The 12,193-nt window shown below is 32.6% G+C and overlaps 2 protein-coding genes across 2 annotated transcripts; one reads left to right on the top strand and one right to left on the bottom strand.

Moving 5' to 3' along the window:
• Positions 1-1,273: 1,273 nt before the first annotated feature.
• LOC108470601 (protein NETWORKED 2D-like) lies at positions 1,274-5,581 on the top strand. Its single transcript, XM_017771960.2, has 2 exons — positions 1,274-1,701; positions 2,083-5,581. The coding sequence occupies exons 1-2, from the start codon at positions 1,608-1,610 to the stop codon at positions 5,328-5,330; spliced, it is 3,342 nt and encodes a 1,113-aa protein (XP_017627449.1). The 5' UTR covers positions 1,274-1,607; the 3' UTR covers positions 5,331-5,581.
• An 817-nt stretch (positions 5,582-6,398) lies between these two features.
• Positions 6,399-8,695, bottom strand: LOC108470602 (nicotinamidase 1). Its single transcript, XM_017771961.2, has 5 exons — positions 8,106-8,695; positions 7,821-8,004; positions 7,608-7,741; positions 7,289-7,474; positions 6,399-6,733 (listed from the first exon to the last, which is right to left on the bottom strand). Exons 1-5 carry the CDS (start codon positions 8,244-8,246, stop codon positions 6,650-6,652), a joined length of 729 nt encoding a protein of 242 aa, XP_017627450.1. The 5' UTR covers positions 8,247-8,695; the 3' UTR covers positions 6,399-6,649.
• Positions 8,696-12,193: the final 3,498 nt, after the last annotated feature.

The raw sequence follows: 12,193 nt of genomic DNA, 5'->3' as shown, positions 1-12,193 counted from the left end.
TTAAATTAAAATTTAATTGTTAATATTAATTAAAAATATATTTTTTAATATTTTATTTTTTTAACAGTAAAATGAGATTTTTGAATGGGTCAGCCCGAAAATAGGTCCGGGCTAGAGCCGGGCCCATGGACAGCCCTTGCTGACTCGGGGCTTAAAGGTTTTTTTTTTCCCTTCATTTAGTCAAAATCCAGCAAATGCATCTTAAATGACATATGGCTGCAGACGGCCAAAATAATGGTTAAACAAACATAAAATATATATTTCTAACCAAAAAAAAAAAAAAAACTGAAATACCCGTCATTATTCCCAATTTATTTGGGCACCTAACGTTTTTCTATGAGCACCCTCTAATAAAGCATCCTTTTGTTCTTTTTTTTGGCTAAAATGTGCTATAAGTCCCTGTACTTTTCTAAAATTAGAAATTCAGTCCCTGTACTTTTATTTCATAAAATTTAATCTTTCTACTTTTCAGATTTCAAAATTAATATCTAATTATTAACAATGTTAAATTTTTTATTAAATTTATTGCTATGATATTTTTAAATAAAAAATAAAAGACTAAATTTCATGAAATAAAAATAAAAATACTAAATTCTAATTTTTGAAAAGTATTAAATTTTTTTATTTTACTGTTTAGTACTTTAGATGAGATTCCAAGTCGGTTGTTGGACTGACACATTACTTTGCTTATGATAACTTTTCTTTATAAAGAAAAACTTGAAATGAAGTTGTAAAATAAATTGAGATAAATATTTTAATATAAAAATTTTAGAATAATGGATGAAAATTGAAAGAAAGTAGATGAGGGTGAAATTTATATTTTTAATTGTTGTAATAAGAACAAAATTACTTGGGTTAAAATTTTATTGACAAAAATAATAATATTAATAATATATGAAAATTAATATTAAAACCAAGATTTCATATTATATCAAACAAAATTTATACCCAAATTTAAAAGTTGATAGTTATTTATTTAGTGAAAGAAAAGAAAAAGAAAAAACAGTTTGTTTTGGAAAATAAATAAATTCCTTATATATTATGAAATATAATTGAAGTTGAAACTGGAAAAAGGAAATAAAACTTAATTATTGTGATTTTAGAAAATGAAAAGCATAAAACATTTTGATATCAAAATTACTGATTTTGTTAAAAATTATTAACTTATCAAAAGTAAATTAGTGAAATGGCAAGTGCAGAAGCAAAAAATGTGAGTACACGTGGAGATAGGTCAGTGGGTGAAACTTTTGAACTGTTTTTCTTTGATGTGCATTGGCATGGCAGTGCCGTTTTCATGGTTTATTTTAATAGGAAGGAACAAAATATTCGGGCGAAGATTGCTCCTCTCCATGATCCCTTAACAAAAACCAAGATATCTTTTCTTGTAGATTTCTTTGAATCGTCAAAATCTAAGATTTTCTTTTCTCTTTCTTCGCTTATTCCTTAATGGTTTCCATGTCTTCGCTTTGTTCTATAATTTAGTTAAAAGAGAGTCTTGCATGCTTTTGGGGCTCTTCTTTTACATTTCCAAAGAAAATACATCTTTTTCTACTTTTTTTTTTTTTTTTGTATTTCAAGATCCAAAAGGTTTTTAAGGGTTTGAAAATATGTTGCAAAGAGCTGCTAGCAATGCCTATTCATGGTGGTGGGCTAGCCATATTAGAACAAAACAGTCGAAATGGATGGAACAAAACCTTAAAGGTAATTCATCTGTTACTAGATATTTTTTCATTAAATTGTTATCGAAAGTATAATCATTTCTGGGTTTGGGCTGATATATTTGCTTTTCCTATTTTATTGGATTTTTAATTTATGAATGAAAGCTGGAATTTGGGTATGAGTTTCCAGTCTTTTTTCTGATAATCTGTTATATAAATAACACATTGTAAATGCAGATTGACAAATAGAGTTCGATTAACATAGTTGATCAATCCATAGTATTGAAACAAATAAAGGAAATCTAAGAAAAATAAAGAATCCATTAAACAAACTTACTTTTCTAAGCATTGCATTTGGATTTGAGACACTCGAGCAATATCTGTATGACTGGAAAGCTGTCTAAAAAAACACAATGAATTGCAGATATTGAGGAAAAGGTATCCATTGTGATTAAACTCATTGACGAAGATGGAGATTCATTTGCCAAGAGAGCAGAAATGTACTACAAAAAGAGGCCAGAATTGATTCAATTTGTGGAAGAATTTTACAAAGCTTACCGTGCCTTAGCCGAACGGTACGATCACATATCAACAGAGCTGCAAAATGCAAACAACACAATTGCTTCTGTTTGTCCGGAGCAGGCCCAGTTTGCAATGGATGATGACGAGGAATATGGCTCACCCAAATTCGCAAAGTCTCCAGTAAACTATAAAGGCGATGTCCCCAAGGTTCCAGACCTTCCTGTCAAAGATTTGAAGAGTTTAATAACATCAGCCACGAAGAAAACGGAACCTAAGAAACCAACGAAAGTCACTACTGATGCGGTTCCTAAATCTGGTTTGACCAAGGCTGAGGGACTTGAAGAGATTCATAAGCTTCAGAAACGAATCCTGGCATTTCAGACTGAAAAACAGTTTGTTAAGGGCTCTTATGAGAGTGGACTAGCCAAATACTGGGAAATAGAAGATGAGATAAAAGCATTGCAAGAGAAAGTTTACAGTTTGGAAGATGAATTCGGTGAAGGTAAGGTCATTGAAGATGATGAAGCTCGAACCCTTATGACAGCGAAAGCTTTACAATCATGCAAAGAGACATTGACTCAGATGCAGGAGAAGCAAGACAGGTCAGTCGTGGAAGCAGAAGTGGAGCAGAAAAGGATCAAGGATGCCAGGGAGAAACTGGATTCTCTCAAGAACAAGTTTCACTTAACTGAAGTCGGTTGGGAACGACCATCTGATGTACATAACTCAGGAATAGTAGCAGAAAGGTCTAAAAAATTTGAACAAGAAGCAAGTGATACTACCCAAAAGAGAAAGGAGATCGAGACCTCGATACCAAAGATGAAGGAGCAATTTGAGTTTGGCCCTTGTGAATCTTTGACTGTAGCAGAAATGGTGGAGAAGGTTGATGAACTTGTGAACAAGGTAATCAGCTTAGAAACTGCATTCTCATCTCAGGAAGCTCTTATCCAGAGACTTAGAACTGAGACTGATGAGCTTCAAGCCCAGATTCAGACCTTGGAAGATGATAAGGCCACACTGGTTCATGGAAAGAATGATTTGAGGAACAAGCTAATGGAGATGGAGGAGAAGTTTCATGGGATTCAGGATTTGAATCAGAGTGTTGAAGACCAGAATAACAATCTCCAAACTCATTTTACTGAAGCACATTCTAATATTGATCACCTTTCAGAGAAGGTGCACAGTATGAAGCCGGGTGAGAAGCTTGAAATAGAGAAGAGCTCTTCAGGGGAAGCCAAATCTTCAAAGGAAGAGGAGATTGGAGATTATGGCAAAATGCCAAAGGAGGTTAAAGCAGGCAAGGAGTTTGTGGTAGAGCATGCATCAGAAAGGGAGAACTCTCCAGCTGAAGTCAAATCCTCAAAAGAGTCTGAAGAGAGGAGCAATCTGGATGCAAGTGATGGCTGCAAAAGCCTGCAGTCTGCAAAACAAGCTATGGTTGTGGTCTCTGATTCACTATCAAGAGAAGAGGATTGTGTGGTTAAAGTGTCATCGACAAAAGAATTGGAAGAACGAGGAGAAAAACTAGATCATTCTGATGGTTGTACGAAGGGTGGGGATGCGGAATCAGAAGTAAGGGAGGATCTGAAACTAGAAAAGAGGGAGGAGGCAGAAGAACATGATTCTGTTAGAACTTCTACAGATGAAGGAGGCGTTCACCATCAAAATTCTAAGCCTTCGGAGAAATGTGAAGACCTGATAGCAGAGAACAAAGTTGATAAGCAACCTCCTTTGCTGATAGTGGACAACACTCTTGTAAAAGTTGAATCCAAAGAACAGGAAAGAAGGCTAGAAGATGCATCAAAGGGTGGGGACACAGAACCAAAAGCAAGGGAGGATCTGAAACGAGAAGAGAGGGAGGAGGCAGAAGAACATGATTCTGTTAGAACTTCTACAAATGAAGGAGGTGTTCACCATGAAACTTCTAAGCCTTCGGAGAAATGTGAAGACCTGATAGCAGAAGACAAAGTTGACAAGCAAGCTCCTTTTCTGACCATGGATGCTGTTGCCAAAGTTGGAGCAAAAGACCAGGAAAGAGGGGAAGAAGATGAGCCTGACTGGAAGCAGTTGTTCTCGAAAGGTATGGGAGACAGGGAGAGGACTCTGTTGACAGAATATACTATGGCACTTCGGAAATACAAGGAAGTGAAAAAGAAGCTCGTGGAAGTAGAGGCAAATAACCAGAATATGTTGTTTGATATTATGTTGCAGCTAAAGGAACTGAAGAGCCATAATGCCATGAAAGATGAAGAGATTCGATCCTTGCGTCAGAAATTAAACCTTTTACAGACAAGTATTGCTGAAATCAACAGTACTGATCAATATGTTGATCCTAGAATAAGCACTGAGAAACCAGTAGTGACTGAAACATCAATAGCACCAGCACACAAGGAGGAAGGAAATGAACCAACGGTAATGAACCAGCCTCCAACAATGTCAGCAATTGAAGCAAAGTTCCGGATGAACATTGATGCATTGCTAGAAGAAAACTTGGAATTCTGGTTTAGATTCGGCACTGCGTTTCATGAGGTGCAGAAATTTGAAAATGGAGTGAAAGATTTAGTGGGTGAGGTATCAAAACTTGGAGAAAGACAAAAGCAAGAGGGAAGTAGCACAAAAAAATATTCACTAAAATCAGATGTGCGACCCTTGTATGAACATCTGAAGGAAATACAGCATGAAGTGACTCTCTGGGTGGAAAACAGTGCATCACTAAAAGAAGAACTGAAGAAGCGATTTTCATCTTTGTGTGAAATTCAAGAAGAAATAACGAAGGCTTTGAAAGCAAGCGCTGAAGATGATGATTTCAGCTTCACAAGCTACCAAGCAGTGAAATTCCAAGGTGAGATTTTGAACATGAAACAGGAGAATAACAAAGTTGCAGATGAACTGCAAGCTGGTTACAATCGTGTTACAGCACTACAGATTGAAATTGAAAGAAGTCTGGCGAAGTTGAGTGATGATTGGGATCTTTCTGGATCAAAGAGCCATCAAAGTAGCGAACCACAACAGTCACATAGTCGATCTGGGGTTCCTTTGAGGTCATTTATCTTTGGTGCCAAACTAAAGAAGCAGAAGGCATCGATTTTTTCCTTTGTACAACCTACACTGCATCGGAAGTTCAGTAGTTCAAGAAGTGGCAACCAATAGATATAAATAGATTGGTTGCCTGTATAAGCTCATACTTAAAAAAAAGTTTTTTTTTTTTTCCCTTTTTCTCAAACTTGATTTCTTCCTTTTGTGAATGCAGCAGTTTCCTTCTCATTTTATTTAATAACTGGGAAACTATGTTTTCAGTTGGCTGTAGATGTTCTATTTCATACATAGTCTGTACTTACAAACGTGATAGGAATATTCACTTATTTGTATCCTTCATTCTCATTTAACTCAGCTTTAGCAAATTGCCTCAACTTTTTCTAGTTTAATTGTTCCAATGGCTGAAGGCTTCAACTTTGAAGTGCTAGTAAGGAAAAAATGAAACATAAGGAAAAAGATGCCTTGTGATTCTGCAAAACTATTTTTATTGCTAGAAACTTGAATGTATATTAATGCCATTTCTTTTAAGAGCTAATAAATTAACTTTGACATAATACTAAAATGCATAACATTGCACTTTTCACTGTTTCAACAGGATTTGTTACTAATAATTTGGCATTCAAAATACCTTAAAACACCCACATTTTGGGATGGGGGGAGCTGCTGCAGGCTCCAGACATATTCCTAGATTCATTTCAATAAAAGGTTCAAGGTTTTTATCTCTTAATTGCCCTAGAAGAAAGACATGTTAAAATAAAAGCTTTGGAGTGAGTTCAAGATTGCAATGGTTTCAAACAAAATTCCCTAAAGATGAACTATAAAATGAAGAGATTTTTCGATTGCTGTAGTTGAGGCACTGAAGAGAAAAGCAAGCAAATATGCAATTACTCGGATATGGGAGTGTTCAAATTTTTTCAGATTTCAATGTATTTGGAGAGTCTTTAGAGGATCATACCTCCACAATCATGTCCAAGTATGCATGCAACACATGTCGGACAAGGGAATCTCAAGAAAAATGAGAAGTCAAAGCAACATAGATACCTGGACTTAAAAATGTTCGTAGGGTTTCCACTGTTACTTAAGACATAGGATGTATCTTCAATTACATCCCCCTGTTAAGTGAAAAGCCTATCACAGACTTGTATTGGAACCATAAGACTAATTTACTGAAAATCACAACCATTTGACTGAAAAACTGCATTACTTTCAATATGAACTTGCTTGTTTCATTGAAGATATTGCAAATGGCACTTCAGAGCACAAAAAGAAAAAATGACAAGTATTTAAATTTTAGAATATGAAACCTGGAAAAACAGCTATTGATAACTTTATTTTTATTTTTTGGAGGGGGATAGTTACTGTTAATTGTACTGTGTAGTCCTCACATACAATACAGATTTGCAGCAGTCTTAGATCTCTTATTAACAAGTCGTTTATAGAGCAGCAAATGAGACCTCTGATACAATCCTGGCCCCCCTTCCCTTGGCCATGTATAGACCTATGTGATGCATAAGATCCTGCCATTCCAAAAATTTTCAAGGAGTTTCTATCAATAACCAAACAAGCAGCCCAAGGTTTTATACATATATATATGTGTGTAAAATATCTTTCTGTTATTAAAGAAAAAAAATTAAGCTGGCTGATGAAGGGACTCAAGATAACCACAGTACTGAATCAAAAGTAAAATTATCTGCAGTTATTACTTTCAAGGAACCAAAAGGTAGTTTGAATAAAAAGAACAATATCAGCTGTTTGCTTGCTAAAAAATTTATTACCAGCAATGCTTTGAAATGGTTTACAGTGAACAGTAATTATTACAAACAATATAAAGGGATATAAAAACCAGAAGAAGAATTGGTTGATTGATATACAAGTGAAACTGAGAAGACAGTCATGTGATGAAGATGACTCTATGGTCAAATTACTTGCCAATTCTAAGAAGATTAATGAGCTTGCACATTGATCCAAATGGAGAATGAAAATGCAAGTTAAAGAAGGATCAAGGAAACCACACAAGACGACAGATGATAAGACATTAGGTGAAAAAACTGTCAACATCAAAACCGAAGTACCTGTGGATGAGCCAAAGCACCGTTGATATCTTTGGCAACATGAACTGGAAGATCAAAAGTTGCACAACCACCAGAGTAGACAATCACATCCTCAAGAGGGGTAAGCATCCTATGATTTCGAGCCGACAGAGTGGAACATACAAAATCCAGTACACATATGTCTGTACATATGCCGACAACCAGTATCTTGAAAATGCAAACAAGGTAGGTGAGAATAGACCGAAAATCTTACATAACAAAGCAATATATTAAGTCATTCTCACTTATAGCAATACAAAGAACAATGAAAACTGAACTGTTGAATAAAAAAGATACTCACAGCTTTAAGCTGATTCTTCTTAACCCAATCTACAAACACATTTGAACCATCTTTCTCAACTGAACCAAGGAAACCATCAATACAATCTTTGCATTTAAGTGTTGCATTAGCTTCATTCTCTAGCCATTGGAGATCTAGGGTACATAAACATGGATGTCTTTCAATTCATATAATGAAAAAGGAACAAACATGTAGATTAGAGTGATTAAGTACCAGGAACCAATCTAGCTTCATCAGTTCCAGCAATGCAATGAGGTGGGTAGGGAGGCTCAGGAATATCAGGATGATGGGAATCAAGGAAAGCAAAAACAGGCCATTTTTCCCCACAAAATAGCTTGGCTAGTCTCGCAGATTCTTTAACCATATAAGATATTTGTTTATCAGGTTTCACTGGAGCCTGTATGAACATGAAACAACAAAAAAAACAAAAGACAAAAACCCAGATTACTGTTCATCAAAAATATAATAAATTGAGTGTATTTTATGGGAAAAAATTACCAGATTTCCAGCTCCAACGCTGCAGAAACCATTAACAACATCAACAAGAACAAGACCAGTCTTAACATCTTTCGAAAGAACCAAAGAGCCTTCTTCAAAAGGAAGCTCTTTCTTCAACAGATCAATCGTCGCTGACACCATCTTCCTCTGTATTGTTTCTTTGACCCCCCGAAGGCACAACGAATTGAAACAGGGAAGATTTCGAATATTGGTATTTGGATGAATGAATGTGCGTTTGCTTCTTTATATTTATTTTTTCAGTGGTTCAAAGACGCAGTTGAATGGGAAAGTCAAAAAGAGGATTGATGACTACAGTTGATGAGGAAACTACGATCAAGCAACCATTGCAAACTTAGATTCCTTGAAATTGACCACATAGTATTTAAGTAGGAAGGTGGGTGGGTGAGAACAAGTTTGGAAGGAGAAAAAAAGGGAACAAAGAGGGTCACGTAAAAACTGAGATCCCATTTGTTAAGTGTTTTGGTTACGGCTTCCTCCAATCTCCATTGACTTCGTTTTCCTATAATAACAAGTAGCCATCACTCAATTTCTTTTTCCTGTTTTCAAAACCAGTGGAACCAGTCAGTTTATTAATTTTTTATTCAATTGGTTCATTCAGTTAAAACCAAATAAAATATTAAAATTTGATTTAACTTATTTTTAATTCAAAAATTCAATTTAATTTAAAATTGAATTAACTCCTGATTCAATCAATCTACAACAATATTTTTATTTTTGTCGAATAAAATTATGTCCAACTATAAAATAAACAACATCTATTATTATAAAAATAAAATGATTGGTAGAATCTTTTCTTAGATGCTTTGATGATGGTCAACTTAACTTTCAACTAAACTTATAAAATTTTTAGTGAGTTGAATCTTTGATAAAATATTTTATTTTTATTCACAATTCAAAATTTTAATTTATTGGATCCAATAAAAATAAAATATATATAATTTAATAACATTTTAGATTTTTAGGTACTCTGGTTGTGGAGTATTGGTGATGGGATAATTGATTTTTATTTGGATTGAATTATCATTTTTACGACTTTCGATTCTTCCTCTAGAATCAAGGGTTACCAAATTCATTATAAAATTGGATTATATCTACTTTTTTTTTTTACGTTTAAAATTATTTTTAATCATTTCTTAATTCATAAATAGGATAACATCATTTATTAATAACAATATTCATACCAATTGAGCTAAGACTCAATCAACAGGTGAACAGTCTTCTTAAATAGTAAGATTTGATATCTAAACTTTAAAAAATTTAATATATATTTATATTTTGTAAATATCTAATATATTTGAATTATTAATACATAATTTATTATGATACATGTATTTTATAAAACATCTAAATTAGTACTTATATTTTAAAAATATTTAATGGGATATCTGAATTATCAATATGTATTTTATCATTGTACCTAATGTTAATACAATTTGTGAAAATTTGACACGTGATTTTTATTTTCCAAAACATCAAGTTCACATGAATAATATAATATTATAAAAAAACTAAACAAAATAAAAAATATAATTAAAACAAATAACTAAATATACGGTTAATTTTTTTTGTTTTATTTTTTTAGATAATGTTATACTATTCATGTGGGTTTGATGATTCGAAAAAAAATTACATGTTAAATTTTCATTGGCTGATTTAACAATCTACAAAAGGTGTTAACACAAAGAATCATAATAAATCATATATTGATAGTTTAGGTACTACATTGGACATTTTATGAAAGTAATGGAACCAAATGTAACATTATCCCTAAATTTAAATACATTTTCTGATTTAATCAATTATTAGCCTCGTTTGGTTACTAGGTAACAACACGAGGAAAAAACTTATTTATTATACATGTATTACAATAATTAGACATAAAATAAAGAATAGTTAGTACAAATTTAAAGTTGAAACTAGAAAGATAAGTAAAAGCTCTTGTAAAAATAAGACATCTTCAAAATAAGCAAAAACTTTTCTTCTCTTTGCTAAAAATATGTCATAAGAGTGACTAAATATTATCAATTGAATTAGTTTATTAATAACTTATATACTAAAATATGCATATAAAATAATATTTTAAGCAAACATAGCATTTAATAGTTAAAAATGAGTATTCTTAGGATGATTTATAAGGACAGTAAAAAAATCAAAACTGATAAATTTTGATTTGATTAATAAAGTCATTTTAAGAAATACACTTAGGTTTAAAGTGGATACGAGTGAGTTAATCTTAAAAATTGGTCGAATCAAGTTTACTCTAAACCTGGCCCACTCTAACTCAAGAAAATTAAGAAGTTGCCTCTCTATAAATAATCTTAGTTAAGGTAAGAAATATCACTAAAATTTTCCTTCTACTCATCTTCTCGCCTCCTAAAATTTTCCTCCCACTCATCTTCTCGCCTCTATTCTGTTAGAATAATTAAAATCTTGATACAAAGCTTAGTAAATCAGGATCTGCCATGTAAAGCTATCAATAATAAATTATGAATAAAACGAGATGTGGAAGCGTACCTGAATCCATCGATTCCTTGAAATTTTTTGGATGTTATGGTTTTGATCTTCCAAATTAACATACAAGAAATTCAAAAAATATTGCTCTTTATTTTCGAAAGATGAGATATTAGAAAAGTTACCTTATGTGTAATTTAGGGGCTATAACCCTAATACATAACTTTTGCATATAACCTAATTTCTAATTAATGATACATTAATTAGAAATTAGTTACTAAATATCTACACATATTTGACTCATACTTTATTTAAAAATTAAAGCCCAATAAACCTTAATCAAATTAGATCACTTTTAATTTGGGTTAACCTATTATGATAGTAAATAATAACATCTAATTACCCTTATTATATATGTGATGTTCATATTTTCCAACAATCTCCCACTTGGACCACATATATTAATTACTTTATAATTAAATGTCATTATATAACCTTATGAGCTCAAAACTTTACTATTATATCTAAAAATGTATTCCAAACAATCTTGTCCATTAATTATGTTAGCATAAAACCAAGGCGAATTTCGTTACATATATATCGTAACTAAATACATTCTTGATCACGTATATTAACATACCCGATGACGTAGATCAAGTTTGGATGTGTAGCATGGAAATTACATGCAATGTAAACCAAACATACATATTTCCAATTGATCCTCCTTAAACTTGAATGAGGCCAATATCAAATAGAGTGAACTTAATACTTCATTTCTGATAAGAAAATAACCAAATATATAAATATTTGATAACAAACATAAAAAAAAACTCCTACTAAACCATGATGTCCTCAAATAATGTAACACCCGTATGAGCAGTATGCTTATGAAAGACCTATGGTGGTAAACCTTTTGTGAGCGAATCTGTTATAAAGGAGTTTGTCCCAATATCCTTTATGGACATTTGTCCATTTTGCACTCTTTATTTCACAACTAGGAACTTTATGTCAATATGAATTGTAACATCCCAAAATTTGGGCCTAGTCGGAATAGTGGTTACGGGACCATAAATTTGACATTAAAATATTTTTTTTATGATTATTATGAGGTCTAGGATATGAAACTAAGCATGTGTTAAAGTTTCATGAAGAAATTTTAAGTATAAGGTGTCCAATTGGAAATTAGGGACCAAATTGAATAAATTATAAAAATTGGGTTTTAGAAGAAATTAGTATGAAATTGCTATGGATTATTAATTAGGAGGCCTTAAATAGAAATTTTCCCAATTTCTAAGTTTTTGGACAAAAATAGGCATGCATGGAAAATTTTGAAAGGTTATTAAGGAAGGGCATTTTGGTCATTTGGTAATAAATAAAATAAAAAGGGAAAAAGATAGCTAAAATTAGCCATCACGTTCCTTGTGGCTGCCGAAATTCTCTATAGCCATAGCTAGAGTTTTGGTTCAACATTTCAAGCTTGATAACCTTGAGGAACCAATTTCAGAGGTCGACTGTAGAAAACAAAAGGTTTCGGAATAACCGAAATACGAACCTGAAGCAATTACCAGGTAAGTTTGTGTAACTCGAAGTAGACTCTTAATATACTTAAAAATGTA

This window comes from Gossypium arboreum, chromosome 11 (genome assembly GCF_025698485.1).
Source record: "Gossypium arboreum isolate Shixiya-1 chromosome 11, ASM2569848v2, whole genome shotgun sequence".
Classification (NCBI taxonomy): domain Eukaryota; kingdom Viridiplantae; phylum Streptophyta; class Magnoliopsida; order Malvales; family Malvaceae; genus Gossypium; species Gossypium arboreum.
Note: the sequence above shows the minus strand (reverse complement) of the source record. Positions and strands in the feature narration are given on the sequence as shown.